At 46.1% G+C, this 22,330-nt stretch overlaps 1 protein-coding gene across 1 annotated transcript in view; it reads right to left on the reverse strand.

The window, feature by feature from the left end:
- The window catches only part of ZCCHC4 (zinc finger CCHC-type containing 4), a 399,939-nt gene that overhangs the window by 78,489 nt on the left and 299,120 nt on the right, over positions 1–22,330 (reverse strand). Inside the window, exons 9-10 of the mRNA XM_086964013.1 lie at positions 11,703–11,824; positions 1,380–1,455 (exon numbers count right to left, since the gene is read on the reverse strand). Coding sequence (XP_086820139.1) covers positions 1,380–1,455; positions 11,703–11,824 — 198 coding nt within the window. The remainder of the gene's footprint in view (positions 1–1,379; positions 1,456–11,702; positions 11,825–22,330) is intronic.

A 22,330-nucleotide genomic window follows, 5' to 3' on the forward strand; every position in this document is an offset into this window, starting at 1 on the left:
GAACATTGTCATTTTTCTTTTCTTTTTTTACTGTTATTCAGTCTGCCTTTTGCTAAATCCGCGCATCATAAAAATGTTGACTAACATATTCAAAAGAAACAATGCTACTTGGAGGGGTTCAGGCAGGGAACAGAGCTCAAAGTAATGGTGTTAAGATGCTGATAAGTATTTAGGAAAGACGCATATATTAGACAGCAAAAGAAAGCAGAAAACGGCCTTTGTACCGATAGACATGTTGAGCTGTTTCAAACGCCAATAAAAAGCGGAATGTTTGAAAGGTAAGCCTCCAGGCAAGTTCAGAAATATGTGGGCCCCACAAAGCACTCCACCGCTGTCAATCCGGAGGTCAGAGACTGAGCAACGCAAATGGTGTTAGTTGAAATCCGCGGGGGCCTTGTCATCGCCCAGCAGCACTGAGGACTCAATTTAGATGTTGGAGGTTTACGCAAAGCGGTTGAACCACCTCACGTGCCTGACAATTTCAAAGCACTGGCGGACAAGGCCAGCACCAATCGGAAGACGCTATCCTCGGCACCGCCTGGGTACCTGAGGAAACACCGTCACCATGTCATATCCGCCTATAATCTGGGGTTAGTACGGCCAGTGACCATGCAGCATAAATGGCTACCCTGCCACCACCCGAAATTCTAAGAACCACCCTGTTGTGCCCACATTTGGTGGGTATGCCGGCATGTGCTGCTATACTTTTTTTCTGTACCCCTGTGACTGAACTATGTGCATTTCTTACTGAGACACCGCGCTAGAAATAAATAGTTAATTATTCTATCAGAATAAAGTGGTTTTTTTTATTTACAGTGGAAAGTTTTTGATGAAAAACTAAACAATTTCTGTGACTTGTCACAAAAATAATATTTTGTAGTAAAATAAGCTAGTATACAACAATCGACACAAAGGGAGGACTGAAAAGAAACACCATTGTGGTTCAGGCGTTTGACAGATGCAGATGGTAACGGTGGAATTAAAAAACACAATTAATGAGCTGAGACAGACACGAGGTCAGGCACAGTTCTACAAACTTTGATTCTTGACATCATAAAGAATAAATTAAAGTCAGTCAGTAACTGATGCTAAGATTGAAGGCATAGCAGGAAGTTCTACTGTAAGGCATGACGAGAAGGCTGCCTGCTGCTTCACTAGCAGATGGTTTACGATTGCCACTAAACTCAACAAATAGAGCCACACGGCTAAAGGGCAGAGTGTCCTAGAAAGGCAGACAGCCTTGTACTACCCAGACCAACCACAACAGGACAGTTAAGAAGTCAAGAAAAGTGGTTCAATGCAGACAAATCAATTGGCCACATAAACATCAATCCAGTACACTAACCAACCACATTGTATTAAAAAAACTAACCACTTACTTTAGATGTGCATAAATTGCAGATTTCACAGTGTTGATTGTCTGATGAAACGTACCGTTGGCAAATAGAGCAGTACCTGAAATAAGTCAACACATGTTTTAAACTTGTAACCAAAAACAAAAGCTGAACAAAGCAGTAGTATTAACTCTATCTTCAAAATGTTTAAGGAGGATTTCTGCATCTCAGACTTTATTTTGTCTCTGTTAATTTTAGCACCACGTCTCAAAAATGATGGACTGACTTCTCTTCCATGGGATGCTACAGCCATGAAGGATACTGAAAACGACTCTGTTCTGTTTTGACATGGTTGACCCAATTACCTGCTCACGCCAGCTCTGGACACGCTCACTAATGGGATGTTATCTTTGACCAATTCATATTAAATGTCATGATGTGCCTCCATTCTGGTCTCTTACAGGCACATGCATCAAGCGATTTGGGACTCGCAAACGGTGCGAATCGCAAAATTCGGCCGTTTGCGATTCCCAAATCACTATTTGGGATGCATCAACCTAAAAGAGAAAAAATCGCTATTTTAGCGATTTTTTCAAGTGCGATTGCTTTTAAGGAATCGCAATTTTGCGATTCCTTAAAAGCAATGCATGAAACTTAAAAAAATTGCGATTTCGCAATTAGAGAGAAAAAATTACCATGAGGTTGGACCTCATGGTAATTTTGCGAAAAGTTAGAAATATGCAATTTTGTTCATATTTTTAACTTTCATGTTGTGCACACACATGCCCTTAGGGCATGTGTGTACACAACATATGTGCATTGTTTGATTTCAGGGGTGCAACAGGGTGTCCTTTGGACACCCCTGCACCCTTGAAATCGCAATCTGAATTTGCGATTAGCTAATTGCGAATCGCAAATTGAGATTGTCTTCCCATTCATTCCTATGGGCCTCTAGGCCCATAGGAATGAATGGGAAGGGATTCCTTAATTGCGATTCGCAAAATGCTAATCGCAAATAAGGAATTCTAAGGAATCGCAATTTATTTAGCGATTTCTTGATGCATAGGCATTTGCGATTCCTTAATTGCGATTCCTTAAAAATCGCAATTAAGGAATCGCAAATGCCGAGATTGATGCATGTGCCTGTTAGTCTACAAATTAGAATTACTGTACGGTACTGCAGAAATGTAAAATTTTAGTGTCCTGGCGATAGGTCTAGAGTAGACCCAGAGGATATTTATACCATTTTGAACTATGTGTGAGATACAATCTTACAATTAAAGTAATTTAGGGCCAGATGTAGGTAGGCTTTTATCTGTCGGTAACGGCCGAAATCGGCCGTTACCGACCGGTAAAAGCCTTTTCTAACGTAGGAGGCTATTTTACTGATTGGGTAAATAACGAATCGGTATTTACCGATTCGGTATTTACTGAATCGGTAAATGAGATGTAGGAAGCACTGTAAACAGTGCTTCTGGGCTTTAAGAATTCGTTATTTACCACCAACTACTAGTTGGTGGTAAATAAGGAATTCCTATGTAAATGCTTAAATGTGCATTTTCATCCTGTGCCATGTGATAGACATGCAGACCCTTAGGGCATGTATGTATGCCACATGTGCACACCAGCACTAATCAGGGGTGCAACAGGGTGTCAAAGTGACAACCTGCCACCCTTGACTTTTTCCTAATTTTACCGTATCGGTAATTACCGATTCGGTAATTGACATTAATTCCTATGGGCCTCCAGGCCAGGTATTTTCGAATCGGTAATTTAAAATTACCTACATCTAGCCCTTAGAGACAGGGGAAATCTGGTGTTCATGGTGCTGGGGGAATCAGGACTGTCTGGTGGATGTAACCCTTTTGAAAGTGTCTATTTCCTCCTCATATCCACTCAGGTCTAATTATGAATTCTTTTCCAAAACTCTGATGGGGGTCCCTGCGCGGCCACGAGTAGTATTCACCAGCACTAATACAGACTAATTTAGGCAAAGAACACAGGATTAGAAACCCCATAATATACCTGATGGACTTGGTTACGTCCTTTATTCGTTGGCCTGGCCCCCCAGGTTCTGAGAGCAGCCATACAAAACAGGATTTCATGGAGAGCCCCGTTCAACAAAAGTTCACTGCTAGCACTGCTTTGCCCTCACAGGAATACTGCAAGCCGTTCACATTGTTTCATTATCAGCTGAGGCAAAGCCCCAAGTGCGGAGGACATACGGGTCCTATACATTGGACATAAGTCTGCCGTACCTTGAACAAACAGGAAATCCTTCAGAAGAAGATTGTGCCAAGAAAATTAGAGACAATATGATGTGCAAATTATCAGGTTTTGAATTAACCCTAGCAATGTTCTCGCAGTGAAATTCTAACCCCATATCCCACCAATGAACATTAACATTCCCTTGATGCTCTCTGGCCACCTGCACCCCAAATAAAATTGTTACACCTAAACACCTTTTACTAAACACCTCCTATTTCCCACTTGTTGGCCTTGCGTCTCTATCACCTTCTTCATCTGCCTGCCTGCAGTAGGCCCGGTAGGCCTTTTCTCAAGACTTGACTGAGGGCTTTCCCCAGACTCCTAAACAGCCCTATTCTCTCCCTAATCTGTTTTATTGTGAGCTCTCGCTTTCCATCTCCTTTCAGCACCTACTAACTCTCCATTCAAACAATGCAGCCTTTAGTGTGCCCTGCCTGTTCCAAAGATAGCCCCAATCAGTATAGACCTGGGATGAAGGTGGTGGGCTCAACGTTGTGCAGAGCGAAATCTGATCTTCCCTCTTCACCTGCATGTAATTGCAGGGACGTGGTGGCGGTGCCTAATCCGCTCAAGTCACCCTGGAGCTCCCAGAACTTCCCATGTGGAGAGGGTGGTCCCAAATCCTCCACGGAGGCCCCATCTTTGGCTAGAGACCATACTTGTTGCTCTGGCGTTGTGAAAAATGCTACTTTATTGAAACAAGCAAAGCTCACAGATGTTCGTAAATCCTTCTGCTCATGCTCTAAATAACCCAACTGATGTTCTAAGAGTGACATTCTAACCCCTTCCCTCAACCCTATGCGCCTGCAACAGTCAACTGGGTCAATATTTTCTCCAATATCTCCATCGTCAATGCCTTCCAGACATTCTCCTTCCTCCAATCCCTTGCCCAGCCTTTCAAAATCTATTTACAACTCTTCCCCTGCTTGGCTCATACCCTCATAAACACTTGTTACAAAGGGCTAGGTTACTGGGGATAACCCTTTTTTTCTACTAGTGACCTCACAACTGCTTCTTGTCCTCCATCCCCTCACTGTTGCTTTTTCTCTTCCTGGCTTCTCACCTATCAAATATGCCTACGCCTGTCTATGCGTCGCCGTAACGGTGCTGCTAGGGATACTACTTCCAAACACAGAGCTTTCATTTCTATAGTGGCCACAAATCCTCCGGCACCCTCTCCCCGTGCACCCCCTATAGGGCCAAACCACAGAACCTCGATCACTGAATATGAGTCAGCATCTGAGCTCATTCTCTAGGACCAGGATGGGTCTAGCTCGGAACATCATATTTAACGGCAATCATCTCTTCACCCGTTCTCTTAGCAGCTTCAGCTACCATCTGTCATGCAGACAATTTATTGAACACTCTCAGCACAGCTTCACTGTCCCTCAAAAAGGCCACATTTTTTGATTGTCAGTTTATGTCCCCACAGCTCTATTGTCAAGAGAACTGGAAGAAATTCCATAAAAGCAATGCTGTAGTTCCGTCTTATCCAGTCAACCACCTACCTCAGTGTCTGTTCCAGTGTAAACCACACCCCACTGCTCTTGAGGCATCTGAAAAAATCCTGGCATCCCATGTACATGGGTCTGAATTCAACTAAATTATCACTCCATTGTAGTTGTCAACAAATCGTAAACCGTGTCTTCATGCCCTGTCGTACCGCTTCTATGATCCTAACCGCGCAGGACCGCATTTGTCACTCACCTCACTGCAAACTCTGCGTCTACCGCAAGATCTTCCTGCCACTACTAACCTACAGGCAAAGTTACTGTGCCCTAGGACTTGCTACAGTTTCCTCAGCTCACATTCGGGCCAGCCAAAAACTTAACACAACGACACCCTTAAAGTGGCTACCTTCTCAGATGGCAGTCTGCAAACCATCACCACCGAATTAACCTTCAAGAGGTCAGTGCCATTACTGGCCCTTCAGTTTTCTTTCAGAAAAGAGGAACTCCCAAGTCAAGGGACATGTGTGTCATCACGCCCATTAGTCGTGCACAATCTCCAGGACCATTAACCATCCCCACAATGAAGAAAATGTCAAGAGAGTGTAACACCTGGTCCGACGCTGCCACCGACTTCATCATCGGCTTCAGGAAGATCTTGATACACAATGGCCCCTGAAACCTAGGATCTGTGTTTCTATCTCTCTCACTTGTCACAAAAACCAAACAAGTTACTTCCTGGGAAACAGGGAAAATAGGGATAGAAAAGGAAGAAGGAAGCACCCCAGGACAATACCTGAGTAATGACGTACCTGCAAAATACAAAGTCTAGCAATGTGACAACTTTTTAACAATAGACATTAAGTACGTCTCTCACACTAACCACTGCTCAGGTTCTGGGCAACTCGACCTCTTCAGGTTGTTGCAGACACAAGTAGAGCAACAGAAAAGAGCCACTGGAGGTAGCCAGGAGGACGGGTGAGTGCAAGCAAAGCAGAAGGTAAGAGCACACGAGGCCCAGTAGTTTAAGTCTGATGTAACAAACCCCAGTGAAGGAACACTCGGCCGAGGACTGGAGGATTTAACAAAGGCGTCAGGACACTGGGACGATGAGGAATTGGGGGAATGGGAGACTTTGAAAGAGAAATGGTTGGAAGCGAATGCTGATGAGTAAATGCAGTGAGTGAGTGGTAAATTACAGTGAAATAAGTAATACAATGTTAACCTGGAGGAGAGTTTAATTTATATGGCTAAGAATGCCCCACAGCCGAAGGACAAAGAGCAGGTACCTGTAGTTTAGGGTTGTTTATTTTATTTTTATTTTGAAAGTTTTATGTAGCGCGAACAAGATCTTTGCAGATATCAGAGCGCTTTACAAAGCAGGGAATACAAACAGGAGAGTGAATAACAGGCCATTAGGTATAGCGTAGTTGTAGGTAATAAGTGGGGTGGGGTAGGTACATGAGGGAGCATAGTAAAACAGGTACATCAATAATGCAAATAGTACAAATAGGTGTGAGCATAGACAGTCAGGTAAGTCAATAATACAAGTAATACGAATAATCGAAGGGATCGAACAGATAATACAGATCGGTGCAGAGACTTTAAAAATCCACTTTAATAGATCAAGTGTATTTAGCCATGAGGATAGCTTTTACTTCTTTCTTAAAAAGTGTGATGGAGGAGATGAGTCTGGTTTCAGGAGGGAGTGAGTTCCAGATCCTGGGTACCATTCCTGAGAAGGAGCGTTTATAAGTTTTTTCCTTCCGGAATCTTCGAGGTTTTAGCAGAAGATTGTTTGTGCCTCTAGTGTTTCTAGAGCCGCCGGAGATTGTCAGCTTCTGGGTGAGGTATCCGGGTGAGCTCAGGTGTACAGCCTTGTGTGTCATGCAGGCGATTTTCAGATGTATTCTGGCTTCAAAAGGCAGCCAGTTCAGGGATTTCAAGTCAGGGGAGATATGCGAGTGTTTTTTTGACCCAGTGATGAGTCTCGCTGCAGCGTTTAGAGAAGCTCTTAGGGGTGCAGTAGTAGTTAGAGGGAGACCGCAGAGGGCGATGCTGCCGTATTCTATTCGAGGGATGACTAGTGCTTGTACTGCAGTTTGGAAGTCTTTGGCTGGGAGGAAGGGTTTAAGTTTCCTCAGGGTATTGATTTGATAGTTCGCTCCCTTAGTTGCCTTGCTGATATGTTGCTGCATGTTGAGATTGGTGTCGAGTGTTATGCCTAAAGATTTTGCTGAGTCCACGATGGTGGGTTGGACATTGAGTGCAGTTAGGTGTTTAAGCCAAATTTGAGTGGTAGAGATCTTCGCGGGAGGTGAGATCAGAAGGAACTCTGTTTTTAGAGCATTGAGTTTGAGATGATTATCGGCAAGCCAGGATTGGGTGCTTCTGATCGTTGAGTTCAGGAGTACAATGTCTTTGGGGGATTGTAATTTGAGATATAGTTGGGTGTCATCGGCGTACATGTGAAAGAGTACATTGGATGCTTGTAGCAAGGTGGTGAGAGGTTCCATAACTAGGTTGAACAAAGTTGAGGGGATAGGGAGGATCCTTGGGGTACGCCTAACGATACAGGTATTGGCGAGGACATCAGGTTGTTGCTCTTGATTTTCTGCGCCCTGTTGTGTAGAAAGGAAGTGAACCACTTGAGAACAGTCCCAGATAGACCCATTCTTGTGTTTAAAAGTTCGAGTAAATTCTCATGTTTAACGGTGTCGAATGCTGAGGAGAGATCAAGAAGGATGAGGAGGCAGGTATCATTTTGATCTAGGATTTGAAGGGCGTCGTCAATAATGTGAGTCATAGCAGTTTGTGTACTGTGTCCTGCTCGGAAGCCTGATTGATGAGGGTTGAGGAGATCAAACTGATCAATGTGTTTAGTCAATTGTAGTTGTGCGCATTTTTCCAGGAGTTTGGCGAGAGTGGGAATATTGGTAATGGGAAGGTAATTGTTTAGATCAGATGGGTCGGCTGTAGGTTTCTTTAGTAAAGGTGTGACTTGTCCAACTTTGAGGGAGTCAGGGATGGTTCCTTGTTGAAGTGAGCTGTTGATAATTTTAGTCCAGAGTGGAAGGAGCAATGGGGTGAAGTCTTTGACAGCGTTAGCAGGGAGGGGGTCCGTGAGGTGATTGGATGGTTTCAAGGTGCTGAGCAGTTTGCCAATTTCTTCTTCAGAATAGGTGTCAAAGGATGACCATGTAGCATAGTTTTTTGGTTCAGTGGGTGCTATGCAGTGGGGTTTGGAGTAAAGGCTTGCATCAATGAGGAGATCACTCTTTATGTTGTCAGTTTTTTGGATAAAGAAAGCAGCGAAGACTTCACAGGAGGGTGCTTCGCGCACAGTGCTGAGTGGTTGGGGTTGTTCCTTAGATTGTGTTCTGATTAGCTCAAACAGTTTTCTCGGACGGTTTTTTGCTTGGTCGAGCTGGAGGCTGAAGAAGGCTGATTTTGAGCGCTTTATTTTCCTGAAGTAGGCGTTTCTCTTTTCCTTCAGGGTTTTTAGGTGCAGTGCAGAGGGAGCTGATCTCCAGGTGCGCTCTGCCATTCGCATGGCTCGTCTATCCTCATTGAGACTCCCGTCGTACCATGGATTGGAGATTTTAGCGGAGACTCTTTTTAGCTGCATGGGTGCAGCCTCATTAATTATTGAGGTCATGGCGTTGAGATAGTGGTCAGTCAAGGATTGGACGTCCGTAGCGCCGGTAGGAGGGAGTAGGAGGTCGCAGCTGTTCGGGGGTAGGGAGTTTGGGGTGAGTTTTTTCAGGTCTCTTTTCCAGACTTTAGGCTTGGAGGATTGAACCGTGTTGAATTTGACTTTTTCATTGATGAAGAATGTGACAATATGATGATCTGACCAGTCACGGGGTTGAATAGACTCAAGTTGGGTAGCGTCCTCTTTGGAGATGATAAGGTCGAGGATAGAGCCTTTCTCGTGGGTCGGGCTGTTGCATAATTGTGTGAGGTCGGGGGCGTTGAGGAAATTTTTAAGACTATTTACCACCGCATCATTGTGATCGTTCCAGTGGAGGTTGAAGTCACCAAGGTATATTTGGGTGAGCGGTCGTCCAGAATTGGTAGAGATCATATCCGTGATTTGTTGGGCAAAGGTGAGGTTGTCCCTGGGTGGTAGATGCCGTGAAGAGAGCATATCGGTTTGCCCTCACTGATAATATCGAGGCAGATGTATTCACAGGAAGTTGGGGAGGGTAGGGAAGGTGCGGTGACTTTCAGAACAGAAAGGTTGTTTCTGCATATGCATGCGATTCCACCACCTATCTTGCCAGACCTGTCAAGTCTAATGATGTGGTAGTTGGGGGGAACCAGAATGTCCATTATAGGTGTAGAAGATTCGGTTAGCCAGGTTTCAGTCATGATGATTAGGTCAAGGTCCAATGTTAAGATGAGATCAGCGATGGCGGAGGAGTGTCTAGAGGCCGATCTGCAGTTGATGAGAGTGCATTTGAGACAGGGTGTGTCAGGGGAGGTAGAGGGTTCTAGAGTGAGGGGGACTTTTCTAAGGTTATTAGGGACGGAGATTCTGTTGTTTAGTGTGGGGGGTCTACAGGGATTTGAGTGTATCGTGGGAATGGAGAGGTGTGTGGCGGTTGTGTGGTTTAGGTAAGCTGGGTCGTAGGAGCGGAGGAGGGTGAGCGTGTCGAGGTCCGAAAGAGGGTTGCATGGGCGACGGGGGCGGTTGTTGCGATTGTGGACAGGGATCGCGGTCCAGTGTGGGGGGTGTAGAGTGGGAGAGTCATCCGGAAGGGTGGGGGGCAAGTTGGGAGGGGGGTGGTGGTGAGTGAGGGGTGTCTGGGGTGTGTGAGGAGTAGTTCTTTGATGGTGTGAATGTCTTCTTTGATGGTGTGAATGTTTTCTTTGAGCTGGAGGAGGGTGGACATAATCTTGCCCAGCGTGGGATAAGTGTTGGTGTTGGGAATGGAAATCATGGGTGAGTGACTGACCTGAGAATTAGCGTGCGGGTGAGGGGGTGGGTTGGTGATCGTGCAGGGCTCCATGGCGTCGGTGTACGGGTTGGTGTTAGAGAGGAGAGAGGGGTTGGGAGGGATGGGTGTGGATGAGGTAGGGAGGAGGTTGGTGGTGTAGATGAGGGCATTGGCGGCAGAATTCTAGTGCACATTTGTCAGTGATATGGATATCAAGACAGTGAATTTAAGAAAGGTGACCAAGATGTGAGTAACATTTGGGAGTACAAAGTAATGTGAACAGGAGGTTGAGCTCTTAAAAGAGGTTTCATTTACAGCATCCAAGCTTTACATGTGGGGCATCAGGAAAAAGTGGGCGGCAATTACTGATGGAGGTCAATTTTGGTTGGTGGTAGTTTTAATTCAAGAGAGTGACGTTAAAATTGTACTATTACTTTTGCTTGAGGTCCATTAAAATGACTGGACCTGAAACAGAGTGATATTGAAAAGAAAGTGTGAGCAATATATTGTATCTACCCCTCCCTATCCCTTTGGCTCTCTTCCCCCATGTCCTTGTATCCCACCTGTTACTACTGTAAAGCGATCTGATACCCTCACAGGTCTGGTTTGCGCTCTATATAACACTTAGGGGCACATGCATCAACCTATTTAGGAAGTGCAAACGGTGCGAATCGGTAAATTCGGCCGTTTGCACTTCCTAAATATGTGTTTGGGATGCATCAAGCATTTTTGAGTAATTCGGTATTTTTACCGAATTCCAAAAATGCGATTGCTTTTAAGGAATTGCAAATTTGCGATTCCTTAAAAGCTATGCATCATTTAAAAAAAAATTGTGATTATTCAAATTGGAAGTGCAAATTACCACGAGGTTCAACCTCGTGGTAATTTGCGAAATTGTTTAAAAATGCTTAAAAATTCATTTTTTAAACTGTCGAGTTACAGACACACATGTCCTTAGGACATGTGTGTGTGAAACATGCACTTTCAAATGCATTTCAGGGGTGCAGGGGGGGGTCCTTTGGACGCCCCCCTGCACCCATGAAATTTTCTAAGTGCCACTCGCAATTTGCTACTGCCTTCCAATTGACTACATTGATTCCTATGGGCCTCTAGGCCCATAGGAATCAATGTAATGCCATTCCTTAATTGCACTTCGCAATTAAGGAATCGCAATTTCCGAAAATTAAGAAATCCTAAAAACTTTTAGGATTTCTTGATGCATAGCATTTTGCATTTCCTAAATAGCGATTCCTTAATTTTCGCTATTTAAGAAATGCAAAATCCTAGATTGATGCATGTGGGGGTCAATAAATAAATAAAAATACATTAGGTGACAAGAAGGTATAGAACATTTCTTATGGGTGGGACGCTTGCAACACAGGTTAATCGTACCCATGACTGCAACTTCTTTTTGCCCACTTGATGTAGTCCTAGACTGATAGCAGGTTTGGACAAACCACAGATCAAGGTCATTGAGTCATATGGCAAAGGCCTATTTTTGCTAATAATTGACACAGCTGTTGAAAGTATACAGTCATCTTTGAGTGCTGCTAAATCCGTTTGATGCACTGCAAATTCTGTTCCCACCAATCAAGTTCCCACTCAAAGACAGCCATATAGTGCTATGCAGTTATACGCATACAATAAAAGGTGAGACATCTGGCACTTTGTGACATCAATGTGGAGGTGTCCTGATTTGGACCTCTTACCTGTAGCCTTCCTCCTTTGGAAGAGTTATCCTGTTCTGCGGGATGTTGGTGAAAATGCGTACTGGTGACTGTTTGCGACCAGTCTTTCCATGTTTATATTGTGCATGGTTAGCATAGTCCACCTGTAAATTAACATTAACAGCAAATGTTAACATTGTATGAATTCGGTTTGTGATGGGTAACAGGTAGCTTTGAGTGTGTTCATGCTGGACCAGGGAAGTGCATGATTTCAAAACCTAGCTGCTTCACTGCACTTTTTACATTGGACAATATGCATGTGGTAGAAATATGCAGGTTTTTTTTTCAATAAGTATTTACCATTGAGAACACTGGTCTGAGTCTCATTTCTGACAGCTGGAGTAAGGAATTTCTGGCATGGAGACTCCACAATGGGCCTGGCAACGCCAGGTAACTGAACAATATAAAATATATATTTGCGAGAAAGATGTTCACTTTTTGATATCTATTAAACAATTGGAAAACAACACCAATACAAAATAATGCTCCAACATGGAGCTGTAGTGTCATGTTACCGCTACATAGCACATCATAGGTCGAGCGTAGCCACTTTGATCTGTTATCCATATATTTACAACCATGTTTAGCACTTATCACCACTGATTGTCAAATACTAATCCATGGAGGCCGCTGAAATGGGTCCCAGACACAGCCCACTTTATTCCGCCCACATCTTCCAAATCTTTGGTGTTTCTGGGGGCATCTTCTCGCTTTATAGATTAGCAATTCTAACCCCATACAAAAATCAAGACCCCTCTTCCACAACCCAACTAATGGAGGGAAGGCATCTTTCCATGCCTTTGCAATGTTGCGCTTTGCCAGTGAAAGGCCTAAAAGTAATAAATGGTGTTTATAGGTGTTGCCCCCGATGTCATCAGTGAGCAGGGCCAGGCGTGGTGAGTAAGGGATATTCCAGCAGAGAACATCTGACAGGCATGTAATGACACCCCGCCAGACTTAGACCGTGTTATGCACTGCCACACAGTGTCTATAAGGGTACCATCAGTCATTTGGCAGCGCAGGCAGAGCAGGGATTCAATCAGCCCAGCACGCCAGAGCTTATATCTGGTATAATAAACCCTATGAAGGTATTTAAATGGAATATATCAACCTCGTGGAGATTCCAGTGCCTCAGCCCAGTCGTTGTCGTCTAGGGGGCCAAGATCCTGCTACCACACCTCTTGTGTTTTATCTAGTGTAGTGGGGCTATTTGTTACAAGTGTTTGATATACCTTGGTGATTTTATGTTCCCCGTGGTCCATCATAAATACTTTAGCTTCAATGGGACTAAGGCCGGCACAGTTCCCTGGTGTGCGAGACATGGGGAAAAGGCATGGTCGAACTGAAGGTATTTATAGAATTGCGATCTATGCATTGTACATTCTTGTTGTATTTCCTGAAAAGGCATTAGGGTCTGACCATGGAGGACATTGCCCACCCTGGAAATGCCTATGGCACCCCAGCCAGAGAAACCAGATAACCCAACCAGGGGGAAAGGAGACCATTGTGCCAAAGAGGCATCTCTTTTGTTAATCTGCCCCACCATCCCATTTGTTGCAGTGATCTCTTCCAAATCTTAAATACTGTGGTGGTAGCCTGAGGCAGCGCTTTCAGGGCCGAGCCCGTATATAGAATAGTATGGAGTGACATATTACCCATCTGCAGACATTCAACTGCATAGGCGGGATCTCTTCTGTCACCATACCACCAGTCGTTGAGGATGTGAAGGTGCGAGGCCACATAGTATGCTTGGATGTCTGGTGTTGCTATGCCTCCACAGTACGTGGACTGGAAGCATGTTTTCAGTGCCAACCGGACTGCACCACCTCGCCAGAGAAAAATTCAGAGAATTGAGTTCAGCTGTCTAAACCAGACGGGTGGAATCAGGTATGGGTGATTCTGAAGCTGGTATAGTAGACAGGGCAGTGAGACTATCTTAAAAATGGCGGGTTTGCCAAATAGGGAGAGCTGTAGATGAGACCAGGAATGGGTCTGGTGCTTGATCGGCGTCCACAATGGGGCCAGGTTCCTTTCCCAAGACACAAGTTGGGAGGATGACCCCAAGATATTTAAATCCTTCTCGCACCATCGTCACCTCGCGTGCTCACGCGGCCACGCGCATCCCACCCAGCAAATGCCATAGATATGATTTGCAGAGATTCATATACCATGACCAAAGACCTGCACGATCTGGAGTAGTCTGGGTCCCGACCTATCTGGTCGCGTAAGGAAAAATAATACATCATCCGCGTAGAGTGCAATGCAGTTGGAAACTTCTCTGGACCACTCAAAGCTGCGGATCTGTGTGTTGATCCACACCCAGGCCGCGAGGGGCTCCATGGCCAATGCGAAGAGGTATGGAGAGAGGGGGCAGCACTGACGGATTCCCCACCTAATAAGAAAGGTTTGTGATGTAGAGTCTGCCACCCAGACAGAGGCGGTAATATAAGTAGATAAGAGTTGAATGTATTTAAGGAGGCGGGGGCCGAAATTGTATCGACTCAGGAGTGCAAATGAATAAGCCCAACTAAGGGAATCGAATGCCCTGTCAATGTCAGCAAACAAGAGTGCAGCTGGCTCTCCAAGTCGGTCTATGGATGCAATGGTATTTTGTGCACGCCTGATGTTGTGCCATGTAGCGCGTCCCAGCATGAAAGCCGCTTGGTCAGGGTGAACTAAATCCATAATATGCATTACTATACAATTAGCTATGACTTTGGCGAGGAGTTTGGCTTCGACATTAAGAAGTGATATTGGACAATATGAGGCATGTTGTTCGGGGGGTCAACCGGGTTTTAAAAATGCAACTATTTCTGCATGGCGCCCATTTTGATAGACCGTATTAAGTGCTGCCAAATAGGGGGATGTTAGATGGGTATGATATTTCTTATAGAATTCACATGGGAAGCTGTTGGGGCCGGGTACTTTACCCGGTCGCATCTCGGAAAATGCCTTCTGGAGTTCCTCTGCTGTGATTGGGACATCTGAATCCTCCCTCACTGAGTCTACCAGAGCCCGTGGGGCAGGTCATCAAAAAATATATGGACTAAGTGTGGCGAGATATTCTCACTAGGGGCATATATGTTCTCATAACTGGCAAAGCTTGCTGCAGTTTGTAAGGGATCAGTGAGTACTGCCCCGGCAGATCCACGGATATTTAGAATGGTCATGGGGCAGAGTGTCCTCTGACAGAGGCGATGTAAAGGTGCGCTAGATTTATCTCTCCACTGGTAGATTCTGCTACCCGTAGCGAGCCACGCCATTCTAGCATTGTCCATCAATTCACTGGCATATAGTTGCTGTGTGTGAACTAATTGTCGACGTGCAATGTTTCCATCCCCTCTCCTACTCCTAAGCTCTAGGTCTATGAGTTGGGCTTCTATTTGTATCAGTTTCTTGCGACGCTGCCTACGCTGTGCCGTACAATATGCAATGTCCACTCCCTCAGCATCGGCGTCATAGCTTCCCAGAGGGTCTCTGTGAACTCAACCAACCCGGTGTTCTGTGAATAATAATCAGAGAGGGCAGTATTATTTATTTATTTATTTGAAAAGTTTTATATAGTGCTGGCTAGACTCAGAGGTATCAGAGCGCTTTACATGAGGACAAGTATTCTTTCAGAGCATAGTTACCAGTTACATAGTTACAAGTTACACAGTTTCAGAGCATAGTTACAAGTTGCTGGAGCGTAGTTACATATGTTAAAAGCATATACATAAGGGAAAAAGCAGGCAAGGGGAGAGATTCAGGGGAAAGAGGATAGGAGCAGGGGAGGTAGTCAAAGAATGAAAGAGGGAAAGAGGTGGGGTGATGAAGGAAACACAACAGCAAGACGAGGAAAAACAGTGTCCAAAGTCCGGAGTGCCGTGATCCCAGTGGAAATGGTGTCATGGCTGGCTGCTTTGCTCCTTCTTTGAAGCCATGAATCAAAGATTCAGACATCCTTTCTGAAAGGGTAGTCGAGTATGTAAATGCTCTCTATACTGTTCATCGTGAAGGTGCCATGGAGATAGTCGCCAGCGGAGAGGGGGGCGCGCGGACCCCAGTTGCAAGTCTATCTGCGTAGGGCAGTGGTCGGAAAGGCCTCTAGGCAGTATCGCTGTCGCATACAGTCTATGTACATGCCAGGCGGATAGGAAAATATAATCGATGCGGGAAAATGACCCATGGGTGCTGGAAAAGTATCTGTAGCCTGCGTCAGTTGGGTGAAGGTGTCGCCAAGTGTCTACCCAGTCTATCCCCTGCGCCAGGAATCGTAGCTTTGTTCGGTCTGTGTTGCGCCATCTGTCGATCTAGAGACGTATAATGTCGTTCCAGTCACCCCCAACTATCGTCGGGCATTGGGGAATTTCTGCCCATTGACCCATCAAGCGTTCTGTCAGAGTCCAGGCCATGGTGGAGGAGCATACACACTACCTAGGGTGAACGGCTCACCATATAATGTGCCTGTAATGATGATAAATCTACCTTGGGAATCCGGCCAGGTTTTCTCGTGAAGGTAGGGGATTTTGCGATGAATCAATATGGCCACTCCAAGAGAGCCCGGGGTTAATTCAGATTGGAATGTCTGCACATATCCAAAACTTTACAGACATAATGTCTTATTACCCAATAAGTGTGTTTCCTGCAGGACCCGGACATCAGCTTCATAAAGTTTGCCTGGGGCAGCACGGCCCCCCTTTTAACCTTGTCAAGCAGGCCCCAGACATTCCAACTTATAATACGAAGACGCCAATCGTGTGTCCCGATTCAGAAAAGGGGGTGGTAATGGACAGAGCTGATGGTGCAATGAGCAAGGGACTCACATCTGAGTATACCCTTCCACGCTTATGGTGGACAAAACGATTCAGAAAAGGGGGTGGTAATGGACAGAGCTTCTGAATTAAGCAGAATACTCTTACCCAGTCAAGAGATCAGGGCTTGATCCGTCACCGTTTTTTAGCTCACTGCACCATCCCAGCTCAGAACCTGGCTACATGCAAATTAGTCTGTCCCTGTCCCATTGCATCATGGGAACAGGGCAAACCAAACTACCAAGCCAATTCTTATACTGGGAAGGAAACAAGCTTCCGGGGACCGGTTTCTGGCATTTGCATATAGCCAGGTTCTGAGCTGGGATGGTGCAGTGAGCTAAATAACGGTGATGGATCAAGCCCTGATCTTTGGACTGGGTAAGAGTGGTCTGCTTAATTCAGACACTCTGTTCATCACCACCCCCTTTTATGAATTGTTTTGGCCACTATAGGTGTGGCAGGGTATACTCAGACATGAGTCCCTTGCTCACTGCACCATCAGGATTCAAGGAAGCCGGGCCGACGACGGCTGAAATGCCAGAAACCGGTCCCCGGAAGCTTGTCTCCTTTCTGGTGAAGAATTGGCTTGGTAGTTTAGTCTGCCCTGTTCCCATGATGCACTGGGCCAGGGACAGACTGATTTGCATATAGCCAGGTTCGGAGCTGGGATGGTGCAGTGAGCTAAATAACGGTGATGGATCAAGCCCTGATCTTTTGACTGGGTAAGAGTGGTCTGCTTAATTCAGACACTCTGTTCATCACCACCCCCTTTTCTGAATCGTTTTTGGCCACTATAGGTGTGGCAGGGTATACTCAGACATGAGTCCCTTGCTCACTGCACCATCAGGTTTCAAGCAAGCCGGGCCGACGACGGCTGAAATGCCAGAAACCGGTCCCCGGAAGCTTGTCTCCTTTCTGGTGAAGAATTGGCTTGGTAGTTTAGTCTGCCCTGTTCCCATGATGCACTGGGCCAGGGACAGACTGATTTGCATATAGCCAGGTTCTGAGCTGGGATGGTGCAGTGAGCTAAATAACGGTGATGGATCAAGCCCTGATCTTTGGACTGGGTAAGAGTGGTCTGCTTAATTCAGACACTCTGTTCATCACCACCCCCTTTTCTGAATCAATCGTGTGTCCCGGACATATCCAGTGAAGTGGTAATCAGTGGTGCACATGGATGGAGAGTATTGCATGAGTGGCAAATGTGATGGAGATTGTACACATGTATTGTTTGAACCAGACACTAATTGCAACAAAAACCTCAACTTTCTCAACCCCCAACCCCGCCCTCCCCCACCCCAATACCTTATAAATGTTGAAGTATCTGTAGTGGCATGAAAAGCATCCCAATACCCCAACGGGGGCCGGGGAGTACCTTCCACTGATTAATTCCCCAGGAGCGTCCCTTGTACATACAAGTGTCTTCAAAATCAAGGGAAACGCTGATAAAAGTAGCCCTGGACGGCATGCCGTCAGCATTGCTAAAAGTGTTTATATAGCAGGTTAAAACTAGGATGCTGTTGATCCCGTGATGGCCTCTGTAGAGCGGATGCGGGATTTGCTGCGGGTCTTGGAGCGCCTCTCCGAGTGCGTTCTCTGGCGCTGCTTGTCTTTAACCTGGGAGATCTTATGGCTTGGGCCCCCCCCGAAGAGGAATCTGAGTACATTCTGGGCAGTGTGTGGGGCTTCAGTTGATGACTTCATCTGTCCAATTAAAGACCTCTTCAGGTGATTCAAAGAAGTGTGTGCGCAACTTATAGAACACCCGCAGTTTGTGCGGGAACAGAAGGGAATATTGAATCTTAAGGGTCGGCAGTTTAGCTTTGGCCTCTGTAAAGTATTGTAGGCGTTGCTGGACAAGCCTGGTGTAATCAGGGAATATCATAAAGGGGTGTGATGTATAGTGGAGGGTCGCCTGATGCCTACCTTGCTGCAGGATAGTGTCCCGATCATTTATAGTTAAAAAATCCGGCAATGATGGACCTAGGACGGGTGCCAGGCGGCAACTTCTGCTGCAAGGCCCAATGAGCATGCTCAATTATGAAGCAGGGGGACAGAACACCAGGTGGGAGCCAGTCCAAAAACCATGTCATTGCCTTCACAGGCCTCAGGGAACCCCACGAAGTGGAGGTTATTTCTGCGAGCGGCCCCTCTGCATCTTCAGCGCGCAGCGCCACCCCCTTCGTAATCATTTTTAGGGAGGATACTTTCTTCTGGAGGATTGATATTGTGTCCTCTGTTGTCGATATCCTAGTTTCCGCTTCGGTTATTCACTGAACTGTGTTGCAGAGATCTTGTAGTAAGAGAATGACATCGGAGCCAACTCCTCCAATCTTGGCCTCCAGCGTGTCTCTAGACTGTGTTATGGCAGTTAGTATGGCGGCATTATCTAGCATAGATGGCGTCAGGTCTCCCGGGTTGGACACCTGGGCCGCAGCGCCGGTATATTTATACATCGTGCTTTGGCCTGCGGCCGCACTTAAGGGCTTGTCTTTAGTCATAATTTGAGGCGTTCAATTGAGGGAGCTGTCACTATAATTGTATACTTTTTGAAAACAACAAGGGAACCCAAAGAAGTCGGCAAGGGACCTTGGGAGTCAATATTATTAAGGCAACAGTGGTCCCTTACAAATAATAATGCTTAATCAATAAATATAGACGAAGTCGTTGCTATATTCGAAAACGACATGCCCAGCCGGGCAGAGGTCTTGATATTTACTTTTCAGTCAATGTATAACGTGAATAACACACAATATACAAGACAGGGCACAAGCCTGTACCCAGTCAATCACACAAGAAATATCAAGACAGGGAACAATTAAAGAGAACAAACAAAAGGGCTTAGGCAAGAGCTTAACGTTCTGTAAACTTGTTAATCGCACAGTTTTGATTACAAAACAGAACAATATTGACACCTTCACACTTTTAAAGGGCAAATAAAACATTCCATGTGTGTAAGGTGCTGATAGTTGTCAACGGCGTTTCGATCCGTTTAACACATTCTACGGATCTCATCAGGACATTTAATGTATGCCTAATAGTAAAGCAGCCTCATTTGCCTAAAGGGAGGAAGGGAAGGAAAATACCAAAAGACATCCGTAAGGACAATTCGGAAAGGACGCATGTATACATAGAGTGAATTTTGTGGGCATGCCCTCCGTGGGAGGAAAATTCGAGTGCGACAGGCTGATATCAAGTACTAGACAAAAAGATACCTAAACACATGCAAGAAAACGAAATTGAGGTTGGTGCATGAGCATGACGTGAAAATTACATTCGGCGCAAGGTGTGGAATAATTCAATTCGGCGCAAGTGCTGAAGCAGGTTAAAAGGGGTAAAAAGGGGGTGACGACGCGTTCATCTAGGCTAGTGAAGATGACATTGGAGAGTGTCAATATCTATAGGAGAAGGCTAAAACTCACCAATAGGGAAGCCAAGGGGTTCAAGGCTTATTGTGTACCCGATCACAGGAATATCCTGCAAAACACAATGAGTAGGTTGCTGGTGAGGTGTCAGATAAGGTGGTGGGTGGGACGGGTAAAGGGAGGCTTAACGGGCGGGCTGTTACTGTGACCTGTTGGGGTCAGCTTAGAGTCAATTCCGGTTAGCAATGTGCTTATGTACGACTGAAGAGGGGCCTGAAAGAACGGAAAGGAGTGTCAGGGTGAAACCAGCAGTAAACTAGGATCAGGGGCGACACAAGATAATTGTTGCAAGGGCGCTTTCCAAGGTTTGGCCAGTCAAAAAACGTCAGGCGGACCACAATCGGGAATATGGAGACGTTCAAGGTAGTCCAGTACAATAACCTGGGTGGGGAAGCAAAAGGTTGGCGGGAATTAGATGGTGGACCCGGCAGCCCCAGGGGGGAACCAGCGTAGAGCGTGGTGGTCGGGCAAAACTTCTTGGTAAGGACTTACTGATAGTAAGGATGCAGTGCTGCTCAATCGCGGGTGCCGGTAGGAGTAGCGAGTCATGCATGGAGTTTATGTGTGGGAGGAGAGTACATTTGATTGGGCAGACGCTCCCATGTGATTATTGGACATAGAAGAGGTAGTGACGACTGTGTTGGCCATTTTGATTGGGCAGACGCTCCCATGTGATTATTAGACATAGAAGAGGTGACAAGATGTAGTGTCGACTGTGTCGGCCATTTTGAAGGGGTGAATATAGATAGGAGAGAAGGAGGGCCACAATTTTAGAACAACAAAAAATTAAGCAGATAAGGTAATTAGAACAAAACATTTGTAGAATGCACATTATCCTATTGCATAAAATAGACAGTGGTTTGTAAAACAGAGAAAAGACATGGAGGAAGGCATGGAACACGGGCCAAAATGTTATATCAAAGTGTTCCAGTCCTCCTGTAGGTTTAATCCTGTATTGAGACTATCAGTCTTTAAAATCCATTTCAACTCCTCCTTTTTGAGGATGCGTGTGAGATCCCCTCCTCTCGGGGGAAGTTTCACAGTGGTGATAACTGTCCACCGAATGTCATTTTCTGTGTGTCCCTTCTCAAGAAAGTGATCCACGAGCTGTCTTGTATCGAATTCTGCTGCTGCGATGTTGCGAGATGCGTAGCCGGATCTTTTGCTTTGTTTGGCCCACATAAATCATTTCACAAGGACCAAAAATGGCATATATCACGTTGCAAGTATTAAAATTACTCAGGGATTTTAAGACATTTTTCACATCCTTCAAAACAAACTCCTTTGTTTCTATGGTAAACTCGCACACTATACAACCATCTACCACATCGCTGCACTCACGCTGCTACTAGCGCAGAGTATTTTAATGCTTCCTGGTTTTGTATTTGGGTTCTTTTTTTGTTCTATTCATCCCTGCTTTTAGCCTGCTTGCCTGTAGCCTGCGCCCCTCTCTCCCCTTACCTGCATTTAAAAAACGGCATTCTCTGCCTGACAAGCACCATGCCTGACAAGCACCACCATTTCGGTGGGTCCGGGTCCTGGGGGTCATTTTGGGCGCCATCTTTCTTTGGGACACCTCAGCCAGCGGCGGCCGCCATCTTGGAGCGGACTCGCACGCTCAGGGCTGATTGGAGCGCCTATTTAAGGCGGGCCTTAGCGCCGTGCTGGTCAGACCATCTACCACATCGCTGCACTCACGCTGCTACTAGCGCAGAGTATTTTAATGCTTCCTGGTTTTGTATTTGGGTTCTTTTTTTGTTCTATTCATCCCTGCTTTTAGCCTGCTTGCCTGTAGCCTGCGCCCCTCTCTCCCCTTACCTGCATTTAAAAAACGGCATTCTCTGCCTGACAAGCACCACCATTTCGGTGGGTCCGGGTCCTGGGGGTCATTTTGGGCGCCATCTTTCTTTGGGACACCTCAGCCAGCGGCGGCCGCCATCTTGGAGCGGACTCGCACGCTCAGGGCTGATTGGAGCGCCTATTTAAAGTCGCTCCCTCACGCGCAACGTGACGCGCAGGTGGACGCCTTCGCTTAGCCTGAGTCGTGCCAGAGTCCTGGCCGTCTGCGCCCGTCAGCGTCCCGGAGGCGACGGGGCGGCGGGGGACGCCGGTCCGGCGACACTCTGGCTGAGATGATCTGTTACACCTCTGCAATGTTGCGGGATATGCGGGGCCACTCTAGCTCCTGCCGTTCCGTCTTCCCGGGGCGATTTAAGGGTAAACGCCGTTGTCCGGGTTGTGGCTGGACGCCTTCCTGGACCCATGTCAATGTTCCTCGTCCTGCAACGGCTGGCGCACAGCATCTTTGTTTGCTGCTGAATACGAGGTCGGTAGGTTGCCATGCCCTGCATATTTACGATCTTCTTGTTAGGGAAAATCCCCTTTGCCTGCT

This window comes from Lissotriton vulgaris, chromosome 3_2 (assembly GCF_964263255.1).
Source record: "Lissotriton vulgaris chromosome 3_2, aLisVul1.2, whole genome shotgun sequence".
Classification (NCBI taxonomy): Eukaryota; Metazoa; Chordata; class Amphibia; order Caudata; family Salamandridae; genus Lissotriton; species Lissotriton vulgaris.